The 15,818-nt window shown below is 41.5% G+C and overlaps 1 protein-coding gene across 1 annotated transcript; it reads right to left on the reverse strand.

Annotated features, from left to right (window-relative positions):
- Window positions 1-7,674: 7,674 nt before the first annotated feature.
- On the reverse strand, window positions 7,675-9,902 carry slc52a3-1 (solute carrier family 52 member 3-1; the record flags this gene model as incomplete). The annotated part of the gene is made up of 3 exons (XM_080030438.1): window positions 7,675-7,887; window positions 8,559-8,682; window positions 8,893-9,902. The coding sequence occupies 3 exons, from the start codon at window positions 9,900-9,902 to the stop codon at window positions 7,675-7,677; spliced, it is 1,347 nt and encodes a 448-aa protein (XP_079886564.1).
- Window positions 9,903-15,818: the final 5,916 nt, after the last annotated feature.

Consider the following 15,818-nt stretch of genomic DNA (forward strand, 5'->3'; position numbering starts at 1 on the left):
GGTGTGCGTCTACACAAAGGCGCCTCCTGCTCTTTTCAAGTAGCTGCGCTATACTAGCCTCAGGACAAACGGGGACACAGAACAACAGTGGCATCTGTGGCAGGTAATGATCCCCTCACCTAAAATCTGGATAATGACATACCTGGGCCATTTGTTGCAGTTAAAATCACTGTTGCTCATTGTGTGTGTGTGTGTGTGTGTGTGTGTGTGTGTGTGTGTGTGTGTGTGTGTGTGTGTGTGTGTGTGTGTGTGTGTGTGTGTGTGTGTGTGTGTGTGTGTGTGTGTGTGTGTGTGTGTGTGTGTGTGTGTGTGTGTGTGTGTGTGTGTGTGTGTGTGTGTGTGTGTGTGTGTGTGTGTGTGTGTGTGTGTGTGTGTGTGTGTGTGTGTGTGTGTGTGTGTGTGTGTGTGTGTGTGTGTGAGTGAGTGAGTGAGTGAGTGAGTGAGTGAGTGAGTGAGTGAGTGAGTGAGTGAGTGAGTGAGTGAGTGAGTGAGTGAGTGAGTGAGTGAGTGAGTGAGTGAGTGAGTGAGTGAGTGAGTGTCCTCCAGCAACATGTGCCTGTGACGGCGGCTTGGTCGAGTTACAGCCCTGTAGATCAGCCGGTGTTGGAGTCCAGCCAGTGAGAGCAGGGACGGATGAGACAGTGTCAGTTTTTATCTGCTGCTCATCCAAACTGCATCCATAAATTTGGTTGAACACAAGGTTCAATGTTCAAGGGTCTTTATTGTCATTTTTTGTGTACTTGTAAACATAAAAAACAAAATACTGTTTCTCCTGTCCAATGCAGTGCAAAACATATACTAGTGCAGCATTAAAAAGTTCAATAAAAAAAAAAGAGTTTCCAGTTAGGTCAAAGGTGGATCAGAGTGAACTGTGTCACCTGATGCACATATTTTTTCTCCATATTGGCACAATTTCTTTTCCGTTCTTAAAAAAATCATAGCAAATGCCACCATTCTATACCATTCTTCATTTGTCACTCACTCAAAATATTTAATTTTAAAATTCATCACAGATACTGTAGCTATATAACATGTCCCTTTGTCATTACTTGAATCGGCTGGATTCAATAGTTTTATTTTAATAATGCATTAAATTACCATGTGAAAGGGGTTGCTGGAATATGCAGCTCCCCTCAGCTTTATAACGAGTTTCAGTTCACTGCTTTGGTTCACTCTCAGCACTCAAATGGTGATTTTAGCCTCAACAGGCTCTATAAACCCACTGTATTCTACTTGCTGTTCACCAAACAGCAGACAGACACAGATATAGATTAACTGGTGAAAATAATGGAGCATTTAGCAGCTAAAGAGACAGCTTTTCTCTCAGGAGATGGTGAAGACCAAAAACAGAGTTAACATTGGAGTTACATTCATCAGGTGGAAACAGAAATAGGACTCCAAATGGATGTTACTGTTGCTCCATTTCTGCTTGATGATTAAATAGGCAACTGTTTGCTATCAATTTCACCATATCAACTAAAACTACATTGAAACACATTAAGTACTGTGATCAATGCGAAAACTGTCATCATTGCAGAGAAATGTCCATTGCCTATTCCATCATCTTCAAAGTAGGCTCCTATAAACACTGAGGTTTCTGCAGCACACATTATGCGTCATGCCTCCTGCAACCTCCCACCTTGCACACCGCCCCTCGCGTTAACTACCCAGTCTATTTCCAAAAACATATGTGAAGACATTACTTTGTTAATTGCAATCGGAAACAGGTAGATCTGGACATTCTCTGGATATTGTCCGGAGTTCATCAAAGGAGCTAAACAGTGGCCCAATAATAAATATCCCCTACAGTTGTCATACAAAACCATTATAAACATTTTGTTCACACGTTTCTATTCATATTAAACATTTCACCATTGACACGAAACAGAGAAATGAAAGTTTCCGTACAACTAATTCATGTCAATAAGAAAAAATAAATGCAAATTCCTTCCAAAACACTTGTTACATATTCATTGTCCCAACACTTCTATTTGTCTGGTCAAACCATCTGATCTGATATTTGCCTTTAATAAATGACACAAAACCAAACGTCTCTGAAGACATTCGAATGCTATGCGAAAGAGAAACGCAAAAAGGATTGTGAGAATATGAATGATACATTTGAGAATTGCAGATGGTGTTTGAGAATTTTCCTTTTAAGGTTTCTGTCAGGGCAACTGAGAAAAAATGTAAATACAGGAGTTACATTGCCTGCCACCCGCTGTACCATCAGAAGAAAGCATGACACAACAAAAACACTCCACCATGACACACACACACACACACACACACACACACACACACACACACACACTCGACTGGCAGGTTGGAACACAATCTCAACCTGGCAGAGAGCGATCCCATGTCATGTTTACCCTCGGTGCCACTGCGACGCGGCCCAGACGAACAACACGCCAACCCCTGGATTCAAACATCAGCCAACTCGTTCTACCCTTGATCCCTTCTCCTCTGCTCTTGCTTTAGTAAACACGATAATAGCAGTTCTGTGTTCGTGTGGGCTCCATGTTAACACTGTGGCTGTCAAAGGCCATCATGCCCCTTCAAAGGATGATGGCTCTCTAAAGTGGGCTCTCTCGGTAGCTGCCATTTTCCACTTGACTGGACCCACACACACACAAGGGGGACTGGTAGCCCCTAGCAGCTGGGCTAGACTGGTCACTGGGGGTGGGGAGAAGGAGATGAATGGCCTGGATGTAAGGGGAGGGGGCTAATAACAAGAAAGGAAAAGGCGTCCATATGTATCAAGAGGTGTGTGTGGTATATTTGTCCTAAAATTAAAATATGCCCTTCATTGTACCCTGCAAAGCACTTCTGGTAATGCAGCCATTGCTCAGGTGTGTTCACACATTTTGTGACCTTCTCATTGTCCGTATACCTGACTCACTATCTGCACTCACTGGCATTAGTGCGAGGCATCATTCTGCACGTCAGCTGAAACGTTTTGCTGCTCGGCGGAAAACTGGCAAATCTCTCGCACTCCTTGATGAGAAACAGACTGCCAATATCTCATCAGGAGCTGGGAACAAAAGCCCTTTGAGATGTTATGATATGAATGATAATTCAGCGGTCGTCGTCTGTTTGCTCGGCCGTATTGGGCTTGGTGTCAACACTCCGGGTCCAGGCGGATCTCGCTCGGGACAGAGGGAGCAAGATGCATTTTCATAAATCATTTCTTGACACCACATCAAGGTTATATGGGCTGGCAGGTCTGATGCCTGTAAATTGCCTTTGCATTGACAATGCAATGGAGCTCCGCTGGGAATCAAGTTGCTCAGTAGCTGTTTATTGCTGGAAAATTAGGGTGACCTTTCCACCAAACTGTGTTAATGGGGCCTTCGGTATAAAACCAGTCAGGTGAAAAGTCTGATTTGATCCTGTAAATCTAAACAATACACCCATACATACAGACACGTTAGCTTTTGTTACCCGTCCATGATGCACTGGCTCTTTAATACATGCAGAGTGGAGGTAATAATTAGCTCACTACAGCAGGGTAACAAGTTAGCACCCCCGTCCTGCTGTGCCGATCTGTAATTGGTCCCCTCATGTGGCACAGTCGGGCCCCAGAACAAAGGCTTCCCAGAGGGGGAATCTGTACTGACCCATGCTGAACCCTCCACAACAATGACAGGCAGGAAGCATTTACATATGCTGACAGACTTGTCTCTTCCGAGGGTGGAGTGCTAGGCACTTCATTAAAGCAACATCAATACCTGCTGATAGAAAACGAGGAGTGGGCCCCGTGTGCACCACTGTCTGCTCCGAGACACTATAGTGAAATGACATAGGGCTGTCACATCCAATTTCGAATAAATGGACAGCATTTATTAAATGAGGTGTGTGCGGAAATTGATGAGTGGAGATGCTGTCTGAGCTGAGCCGTGGCTGTCGGTGAATTGTCTGCATGCATCAGCAATAGGTTTTTACCCACAAGCTGTTCACGTGAATGTCAGCTGCCAAAATCTGTCGGCCCATGTCCAACCAAGCAAATTTGTTCACACTTTTTGAACATTGTTTTGTTTATGTCAACAAAAAAAGAAAAAAAAAGTCTTCCTTATATTTCTACACAGTGTCAAATGTTAACATGCCTCTCGGTGAACCCGGCATTCGTGCCGTTAGAACGAGGAGATCGTGCAAAGTCAGACACACAGGTGACATATCTGTCGATTCAGCAGCAGCCGAGCCTCGGCAGCAGTGCAGGTGGGTTCACGGTGCTGTGAATTCACTCTCTTATCCAGTTAAAGGAAGAAGGGTAAGTCCTCCTTCCATTTGACGCGCTGCTCATTTAGCTGAGAGGCCAGGGGGGGCTGGAGGGAGAGAGGGGGGGGGGCTGTGGTGATGGGTGGGGGGGTGGGTGCTCTTTGGGAGGTGTCGTCCTGAGAGCAGATGGACCCCACAGTGGCGTAGTAAGTGGAGTTTTCACATGGCAGAGGAGAGGAGACTGCAGGATCTCACAGGACAGGGACAGGGCATCCAGGTGGCCCCCGCCCCTCCTGACCAGCTGGGGGAGCGATGGGACCATCTGACACTTTGCAAAGGAAAATGATACACTTTTCTTTTGCTGCTTTGTTTTGTCCCTGACACAAAAGCCCTGAGCCAATCAAGGAATTTAGCTAATGAAGCTTAGAGGAAAATCCCTTTGATTACATACAAATACTCAAGGTCACAGCAGGGGAGCAGCATAATACATACATGCAATATGCAATGTTCAGGTGGATGCCTCTAGTTTATTACCATGACGGCAATAAAAAAAGGAATCTGTCGTATTGTTCTGGGCGATTAAGATTTCATTCAAACGCCATCTTTCATCCAAATCTGCATCAGCGACCGACTGCAGTGATTTCTCTATACAGCTTGCACAATTCTTGCAATGTGGATTCAACAAATCCAAGTGAGAAAGTCCCATCTGTGCTTCTCCTCCACTGATCCCGGCCCTGGAGGCTACATAGGGCTAATTGTGGCCCCATTTTCAATTCCTTATCTTTTTGTTTTTACTCAGTGCCGGGGTCAGGGAAGCTCCCAAGTGACCAGCGGCAGGAGCAACAGCCATCGGCCCCTGCTGAGCGTCAGTAATTAGAGCCCCCCCTACACACACACACACACACACACACCCTCCTCGGGGCTAAGGAACCTTTCGCTCTCCTTCTGAAGGGCAAAGGGGCAGAGAGATGGAACAGCTGCTGATGGGAACCCACTCTCTGGTTCCCATGGATGACCAGCGTCCCTACGTCCTCCTCGGGGATGTGCAGGAGCATCTTTGATGGGGATGATTGGGGGGCCTCAGCTCAGACATGTTAAAGGATTATTGTATGTCTGGGTTTTTCCTTGGCTGAGTATCTTCTGTTATCACCTTTTCCATCACTAGTTGCTGATTTAAAAATCTGTTGGTGGTTTCTTACTGAGAGCTTTTCGGCCTGTATTTAAAAGGCAAGTTACGCACATGCGTCATGTGAACTATAAACTACAATAAGTGGACAAATGTGAAAATAATCTCAAAAAAATATGTTTGTGGGGGGTGCTTGTGGTGTAGTGGTTAGAGAGGCCCCCCTGAGGCCCAGTCCTCGCAGCAGACCAGGGTTCAAATCCGACCTGTGGTCATTCTCTGCATGTCATTCCCATGTATAACCCATTTCATATTTGTCTCCCTGCCCTATCAATAAAGCCTTGAAAATGGCCAAACATAATCTTAAAAGAAGAAAAAAACGTTTTTGAAGCTTAATTGCCACTTTTATTACCAATGAAACTATCCACTGGGCTGTATAATGGTCAGCTTTCTGGGGTGGTGACAAAACCCATTGCTGGAAGAAGTACTATAATCCCAGTTCCAAAACAACAATGTAAAAATACTCCATTAAACGTGTGAGTGCTGCTATTAAAATCAGCAAAGAATCATCAGCCAAATAAACTTTTAGAATCAATAGTTATAGAACGTTCTGACTCAACTGGTGTATTAATATATTTCATTTAAATGTAATTAGTTTTGTCAAGTGCTTCCCAAACTAAGGGCCTGGCCCCTCAAAAGGGTCACAAGATAAATCTGGTGGGTCGTGAATGAATAATGGGAGAAAAACAGCATTTTAGAGGGTAGATTTTTCTTAGGAACACCAATATTTTTGGGAATCACTAGTTTAATCTTAATTTGGTTTTTTTACTGTAAACTTTACATGGCTAAAACGTGCAAAAACGAGTAGACTTACTTTCCTTCTCTGGCTATACCTAACAGTACAATGAATGCAGTCAAAATAACTAGGACATATTGTGCTGTGTTATGGTGTTGTCCAATCTGTTTATCATATGGCACTGTATTTCATATTACAGTCCAGTGAGTTGTTAGAACAACACCATATGTAGCTGTCCATCTCCTCACGGTCTGTCATTCTCACAGCAATAAAGTGCATCAACCACCTGTTTATATTAGCTATTCATTTTACACATACACGTTTAAATTCAGAGGTAAACATCTCGTGAAATAGGTTTATAAATGTCAGCATTAAACCTTTAGCTTAACGTGTGTAGGAAAAAAAATCAATTTGAACTCATTTATTTTTTCACATGCACAGTATAAATGTATTTCATGTGGAGAGACTGTGGAGTGACAGGTTTAAAAAATAGAAGTGTGCTTGCTCCATCTAGTGGGCAAACAAGCAGACAGTTCGGTTTCATGATTGGTGCAATGCAATATAATAAACTTCTGTATTAATGCATAAACAATAGCTGCAACTCAGTGTTGAACTTCTTCTCTCTCTGTAATATTTCACCATCACAGAATATTAAATAACTTTGACACAAACATTAATATAGTAATTACAAAAATCACAAAGCTGCAGTGGAAAGAAAAGAAATGCAAAAAACACAACTTTTTTTCAATAAAATTCTAAAGGATCCAGACTCTTGGTCCTATAGAAAACCTCAAAGGGAGTCATTTTGAGAAATATGCTTATTTGCTTTCTTATCAAGAGATAGAATAGCAACTTAACACACTTGTGTTTGTCCCCTTAATATGAAGCTACAACCAGCAGCTGTGAATGTCGCTTAGATTAAAGACTTGAAACAGAGGGAAACAAGCCTGGCACCGCCCGCCTACTACTTCCGCTCAATTTTCATTTCCCTTCAGTAGTCAGTCTGGGTGTGCAGTACATTCTTAGGTTTTCTCCGGACAGATTTCTGCCGGTCCAATCAGCGAACAGAAGGAGTGGCTCAGAAGCCGGCGCATGACATGGTTGGTTGGCAGATCCAGAGTGGCACTGGGCAGATCCAATAGTTTTAAACTTCAACAGACACCCGCCTTCAAGTGAGTTAACGTTTGTCAATTGAGCGATTCCAGACCTTCTGTACAAATGAAATGAAGTACTATGGTCTTGTAGAACCAGGCTGGAGGGAAACGGCTTTAGCCTGGACTTTTCCGAAGAACAGAATCTGCTTACCAGCACCTCTGAACTAAACTAATTAACATGCTTCATATATTTGTTTACTCTTTGAACAGATATATGCAGTCTTTTTCTCCCTGCTTCCATTGCTAAGCTAAATAACTCTAAACTATTGAGTACTTGCTCTTTTCATCCAACTCTTGGCAAGAAACTGAATAAGAGCATTTCCCAAAATGTTTAATTCAACTGATAATGTCCCATATCACTGTGGTTCTGTAATAAACCTTCACAAAGGACATACAGTGTTGCAAACGTCTCCAGACTTAAACATTTGGTAAATATTGATGAGCGGGAACATGGTGACTGATCCGACCAGTGAGCCCATCTGTGCTGCTGCTCCACACCACACCAAGGCGCTGTGGCTCCGGTCCCTCAGGATGATGCCCACCATAACTTTGACATAAGTCAGCGTCCCGGTGAAGAAGAGCCAGGAGAGCACCTAGAGAGGGCAAACCAACAAGTTACAAGTTCATCCGAGTGACAATCTGGTATGGGTAATGTTGACGGTTGCTTGTTTGATCCCTGACAGGAGGGCGTTAGTTGTAAATCTAGTGGTGGCTGGTATATGGTGCCCACCGTCTCTACCATTGTGTCCTTGAGCAAGGCAGTGGAGGGAATAGGTGAAAATATGAATTTCAATATAGTTTGCCTTGTGTGAGTGTACTTTGTGTACTGTATATCTGCCCTGTTAATTGACCAATCAAGCAACTTAACTTATTACTCATCATTTTCAAATGCAGATATCTCCTCCACCCATATGTTACATTTTTTTTTTTATTAACCTTTATTTATACAGGTAAAATCTCATTGAGACCCAGGGTCTCATTTACAAGAGAGACCTGTTCAGGTAGGCATCAGCAGCAACACAAAGTTACATGTAGTATTGAGTAACTCTGCACACTCTCATAACTGATGATGAGGTTACATGTCACATCAACATGTAACCTCATCATCAGTTATGAGAGTGAGCAGAGTTACTCAATACCTGGGCCTTTTTTACAGGAGGAGCTGAACTTTGCCACAGATATTTCCTCAGATAAAGCCACTGAAAAATGTCTTCTGTATTTTATGTCACGCGGTTCTTACACAACGTGTTTGTGTTTCACTTACGATGATGGCCTCTCCCACCATGGACCCTTGAAGCAAAGGACACGGACTCAGAGCGGCCATAGCCATGTTGTAGCTGCCAAATCCTGTTCCAATCACCGTCAGTACACCGAGAAAGACCAGGGACCTGAAAACACAAGGTTTGTTTTCAGCAGCTGTTCCCTTAACTCTTCTTCTTAATGAATTGGAAAGGCATTAGGAATGGATTTCTTAACGAACAGGAGAGAAAGCTAAAGCAAGTAAAAACCGTTATAATAGTTAATAAGGGCACATGCATATAATTCCCCAAACCTAGACTTTAATTAAAAAATCTAAATCTATACAGTAGTCATTTCACCTGTTTTGGAAGAACAGTGCAATGGTGCAGGCCATGGGGTTGGCCATTGAGGACAGCGCGGCAGAGAGGTGATAGGCCAGGTTCCCGTAGGGAATACAGGAGAACGTCTGCACCGAAGGCAGCAGGCCGTTGGTATTAGAATTGACCCACACCACCAGACAGTAGATGAAGGTCAGCTGGTACACGGAGTGCTTGAGGACTGCTGGAAGAGGCACGCTCTCGGCTGCACCCTCACCCTGGCTCTTCACAGCCTCTCCATCCGTCTCTGCTCCGGGGTTATCCAGGCCCAGGCTCACAGACGCCACGGGGCCGGGCACAAGGTGTTCGGTGGAGAGCTCCAGTGTCCTTGGAAGCCTGTTCAGTGCAGCAAAAGCAGCCAGGCTTATGCACATCATCGCTGCTAGGAAGAAGAAAAAAATCTCTGTGGAAAAGTTTGGAGGGAGATACTCTGTGTGTATTGTCCACAGGTTCCCACTGTCTGTGTTGTTCCCCTCTGTCTGAGTTGAGTTCACACATCTAGAGATGCCCACGCCTTGTGCCAGAGCGACTACGCCTGGGATGAACCCACTAAGGCCTTCTCCGATAAAGTATGTGGTGACGTATTTGGCCGGAAGCTGCATCATAAAAGGCAGGAACGTAACCGAGGAGGTGCAGTCCACCAGGGAGAGGAAGAAGGTGATGATGAAGAAGGCAGTGCTGCGTTTTGCCCCGGCCACTATCGTAGTCTCGTCCCAGAAGAAACCCAGCAGGATGCAGGAGAGGATGCCGATGCAGAGGATGGAGTATATGACAACGTGCTCTTTAAGACGGCCAGGGCACAGTTTGTGCATGACGGTGACTAGAAGAGGACCCAGGTTGGCTAGCTGGATGATGACTGTCAGGTAGGAAGGCAGCTCCCAGCCCTCCGGGAGAGTGTTCACGATGAGGGGCAACTCCACCCAAAGACCGTTCACTGCCACCCAAGAGCCCAGGCCAAAGGCACAGGCCAGCATGTGTATGAGCAGAGCCATACTGACACCGGATCAGTCTCAAGACAGTGATGAAGAAGAAGCCCTTGTGTGTCATACCTTGAAAGAAAAAGTCTCAGCATTAAAATAGTCAGACATTATTCCAAAATAAGAAGTTGCAAGGTTTTTAAAATGTAATACTTAGTGAAATAGCTTGTGAAATTGTTTAATTAAAAGGGTTTATTGACCAAAAACCCATTCTCATTTACAGAAAGATGCATCTAGTCATTGTTACTGTAACTTTTCTAATTTCAATATAAGTATGTTTTCTTTAAAATAATGCACAAAGAGTCAGGAGTCAGATTTCATCATCCGCAGAGACTTTAGTTGAAACTTGCAAGTGAGTCAGTTATCATGTACACACACATAGTATAACAGAGAAGTGACTGAAGTCGGCCTAAAGTCTCCCCTTTTCATCTTGCTTTTCGGTATGTGTGTGTGCCAAAATTCCTTAGGAGGCAGATGTATTCCTCGAGGCTAAGAGTAAAAACAAAGTTTCACAGTGGTGTTGTCCAGAGTGAGGTGAACAGAATGTTTAGCATTAAAATGTTATACAATCATAAGGAAATAGATTTCGTCAACAGTCACAAAATGTATTTTCATACTGCCGGATTCTTACTCAAACTTTTTTTTATTCTGCTGCATTTCAAACTGTTACCATTGGGAACTTAACATGTAACCAAACTTATTTCCAAAATGTGCTTTACAAAACACAAAAAAGCCAAAAAAAAACTCAACTTGTTACACCATTGTTAACTAGCAGGTATGAGCTCAAGGGGGGGAAGGGTGTTTGAGCTCATAATTGGTATAACACATATCATAGTCCAGTGTTGTGATGATTCCAATACAATTCAAATAAAATACGTTCATAAAACAAAGATTAGTTTAGATTGGACGGATTTTATTGTCCACAACAGTAGATTTTGCCGGCATCTTCTCACAAAGTACAGTAAAGGTTTACAACACACATAAAAACAGTGTACCATAAATTAATAAATATACTATTATTACAGAAAAAGCTCATAATTGCAGAATATAAAGCAACCATGCATCAGAAACAGGAATATTTAAGAAAACTTAAACCTGAGCCACTTTTGACTGATATTTTATTTTCTTGATAGTAAGCCTACTCTGCATTAATGCATAAGTAGCATTTTACTGCTCAAAGTGAAGCTAGTTTTAACCAATTAATATACAGTTAAGGTGGAAACTTTCAATATCAGTTTATATCTCCTCCATAGTGTGTGTGTTTCAGTGTTGATGCACAGACTAGGTCTGTAAACGGGCATGTTGCTAGCTACACTGGGCCCCCTTTGTTTGCATACCAGTTGACAGAGATAAGGCTGTGTTTTAACACCGTTTTTTTTCATCGCACATACAGTATGGACAGGTAGCAGATTGTGAGGAGATATTGACTGATTTTGACAAAAAGAGATTTTGACAACAAGCGTTCTCCAAAATCTCTGACTCCACCTTTAATACATGCACACATTTACAGTATATAAATTATGTGACATAATAGAGTTGAATGACAGAATCTTAATTGGCTTTTTGTGGATGTTTTTATGTGAATGTGGATTATTCTGTTCAATTTGAGGAGTGCCCACGGTTTTCATATTTCACATATTTTCACAATTGTCCGGTCCACTCAAGGTCTTGGTCTTGTCTCGATCTTGATACAATAAGGTCATGTCACTGTTGCGTTTCTGGTTGGAACTTGGTACATTAATGTCAAATTTTGCATGGTGAGAAGCTTGGAATTATGATGATCTACAGTGGTCCAAAAAGCTGTCAGAAATGTTACTTAGAATGTTAAAGAAAAAACTGTAAAATACTCCTTTTACAAGTAAAAGTTTTCAAAATGTAAAGTTGCACTTAAAGTCATAAAAGTAAATGTAATCGTTATGCAGAAAAATAGCCCCTCTGGATGTTGGATTATTAATTATTATACTATTTATAAACAGCATAAAAAGTACAATATTTCCATCTGAAATGTAGTAAAATAAAAGTATCAAGTAGCGTACCATGCAGTGGCTCAGAGCTCAATCCTGTTGGCAGAGGCTGTAAACCTCTCAAATCCCTTAGTGATGTTTTTTGTTTTCAAACTTTTATGTCGAGCAAATGTCAGCCGAGGCCATGCAGTTGAGTTACTTTGTCATCATCGGTAAACCATTAAAACTTATGTGCATGAATGTAACAAAGCAAGTCAAGGGCTACATGGGAGATAAAGCCGGTGGTAAAAATCAATGTCATTTAAGTTCAAACCCACAGAACACTTCTCGAGTTTCAAGCAGCTGATTCAACTTCCACATCCCCTTCACAATGTGTGGAGGAATCCAACAAACCACATTGGGCCACACACTGATCGCATGATGGACAAAACATGCCAGAAAATGACTAAGATTCTCATGATTAAGAGGAACAGAAAATACACTGTTTACCATTCACTCATTTCTGATCCCACTAGCAAATGAGAGCCTAAAACGAATAAGCTTAATTTTACACATGGAAATGTACTTACGACTTTCTTCAGTCCCTGTAGGCGTTGATTACGATTTGCTGTCATCTTACATAGAGTTTAGTGACAGACCTCCTTGGGCCGTGCCTGCTGCCTAAACACACACACACACACACATACACTGATGGGAATCACATGGTTTGTGGGTAGGTCAGAGTCCACTCCAGCCATAGATCAGCTCCATTGGATAACAGAGAGCAGTGTCTGTATCTAGAGCTTTCTCTACTGCACCCACCTCTTAATTAGGTCAAGTCAATGCTGTAGATCCTCAAGGGGCCTTTGACCTTTTTGCTCACATACAGTACATTTGCCTGCCACCAGTTTGTTTTTGACTGTCCAGGCCTGCAGTCCTACTGGCCTCAGGTGCAAGATCAAGCTTGTGAAATAAGTTCTCTTGTGTAAACTGGACACAGTGGGTAGGAGGGTTTGAGTATTGAGTAATTAACAGCTGCAAAATGGTTCTAGGTACTGTTGGTAGACGCTTATACATTTCTACCAGTATCATGAGATGTGTGTACATTGTGACCACATTTAGCACAGAAACTGTAACAGGTTCACTTAACTGGGATTGTAATTGTTATTAATGTCATTAGTTACACCTGTGCTTCTCCATCTGTGTCGTTAACATTATACTTATAAAAGTATAAGTACTTTGGCTGTCCACAAGGGGGTGCCACAAGGCTCTATATTAGGTCCCTTGTTGTTTACTTTTTATATTAATGATTTGGGGTAATATGTCCAAAATGCAAATGCCCGTTTTATGCAGACAATGGTTTGTATTGTTTTGGAGAGACTGTGTTAATGGCTGTCGATCGCTTGCAAGCTGCTTTTAAAGAAATGGAAGCCCAAATCCTGTTTTTAAGACTGGTACTTAATGCAGATAAAACTAAAATGATGATCTTCACTAAATCCAGGGACAAAACTAACTGTCGGCCCATTCTATTTACATCTCAAGGTATTCTTATTGAGACCTTTTCCACTTTTGAATATCTTGGTATCATCCTTGATGACAATTAGTCCTTTAAACCCCATATTGAAAACCTGGCAAAGAAACTAAAGGTGAGACTGAGCTTTTATTTTAGACAATAATCTGGCTTTACTTTTGTTTCTAAAAAAAGGCTTATTGCTGCTACTTTTAGTCCATTATCAGATTATGGTGATGTACATGAATGCCTCCATCTCACTGCATATGCTGGATGCTACTTATCATTGTGCATTAATATTCATTCCCGGCTGTAAATCACTCACCCATCATTGTACCCTGTAATCTAAAGAAGGCTGGCTGTCCTTGTCAGCTCGTAGGCTTCTTCACTGGTACACCTTCATTTACAAAGCAATTACTGGACTAGTCCCTTCATACCTCTGCACCTACCTCACTCAAATCCATCATACAATTTGCACTCTCTGGACTTTCTATACCTCAGTCCCCAGAACTCACACTGAGGTTGCGTTCCGAATCGCATACTTTCTACTATATAGTATGTAGAAAAAAGATTTAGGATGTCCCGATTCTTGTGGCCAGATTTAGGATGGTTAGAAGTACCCGGATGTCCTACTTCATGCGGCCAAGATTGTTAGTGTTGAAAAGTGCATCCTATTTGGGCGATTCTGACCCACAATCCAGTGCGCACGTGAAGTGACGTAACATCGATGAAGCCTCCATATGAAAACAAACGGGGATGCGACGGATATAAAAGCAAGAGGCAAGATCAAGGCGCGATGTTATGATGAAATAAGAGAGAAAAGTATGTCCCAATAGTATGCCTACTGCATCCTAACTAGATTCTTTTTATCGTCGGATGTAGTATGTAGAATAGAAAAAAGAAAGAGTATGCGATTCGGAACGCAACCCCAGTTTGGGAAGAGGGCCTTCATGTACTCTGCTCCCTCCTGACATTTGGCACTGCAATAATATGATAATAATACTGTTTATTTATTGGGCACTTATCAACATAAGATTACAAAGTGCTTTACAAGGGGCAGGCATAGGGCAATAAGATCATTTAAAATTACCAAATACACACATATATTTATACATACAGTAAGTATAGTGCAGGCTATGTATACATGCACAGATACACACACACACTCCTGTTGACCTGATTAGAAGTCATATTTTGACAGAAAGTTACTGAAAAGTAAAATTCTGAATCTCTGTTTATTGTTCTCTAGATTGAATCAAGAGGGCCAATGTGACCTTCATAGAATCTTTGGCACAAAAAGAAGTTCAGATCATAAGACCTTGGGATGTTGCCATTTCATGAGATATGTCGGAAACTGGTTCTGACTGGATTGTGTTGTTTAGGGAAGAAGACATAAAAGTAAAGAGTAAATCTGGGTGGATTTACATCCTTAACACTCAAAATGTAAGTTATTATCTTAAAAAGACTACCAATAAGGCACTTTGATGACTCCATACATTTATTTTTATACAATGACAAATCTGAACTCACTTGATGGCCTCCCACATAATAGGCCCAGTCTCCATAAAACAAATATACTTCCCACTATATGGGTTGAATTATATTTAATTGAATGAATAACCTGTTAATTCAAATTTGTTTTAATGACCTTATTTTTTTTTTACCATAATATGTTCTGGCAGAGTGCTCTGATGATTTCCAAAACCTGACTGAAACTTTTCATAATGTTACTTTTCAGGGATTCAGGGAGATATGAGTCTATCCATAAATGTTATTTAGAGATGTGTTTGTCTGTAGTTGTTGAAGTTGGATGAATAAACTTGAAATTACACTGAAAAAAGTGCAGATAAATTCGGGAGGTAAGATATCCAAAGTGTCTTTAGATTAAATTCCGAAGAATAAAATAGAAACTGGGACATGATTAGCACCAATAGACACCGGAAAATTATGCTGGCACCTTAATATTTTAACTCATCCCACTATCATCATCAAAACAGGGATTAAAAACCTAAAGAACTCATCACTAGGGGCTTCAAAAAATGTAAGTTATCCAGTGTTGGTTAATTTATATATTTTGATGTAGTAAATATGTGGCCAAAAGAAGGCTGCGTTATTTTAAAACGTAAAAATATTTCTGTTGACTTATTTTGAAATCATGGTATTGAACATTTAAATGACCTTAATTATATTTAGGAAAAATGTGATAAGTCTACACTCAAACCAGACCCCTATCATTTCAGAGTGTGTTTAAATTGTATTAGCAACATTGAAACTGCAATATCTTTACGGGATAGTTCAACATTGTGGGAAATATGCCATTGACTGACTTGAGTGGTATAATTTTTTATCTATTTAACTCAAGCAGAGATTGAATTAATGTATTTCCCAAAATGTTGACCTATTCCTTTTTGTTGTTTTTAATAGTGCTTTAAGTGAGTTAATAAAACATTGTGTAGAAATGCTCCCTACATATCTCTG

The sequence above is a fragment of the Ammodytes marinus genome, assembly GCF_949987685.1.
Source record: "Ammodytes marinus genome assembly, chromosome: 7".
NCBI lineage: Eukaryota > Metazoa > Chordata > Actinopteri > Uranoscopiformes > Ammodytidae > Ammodytes > Ammodytes marinus.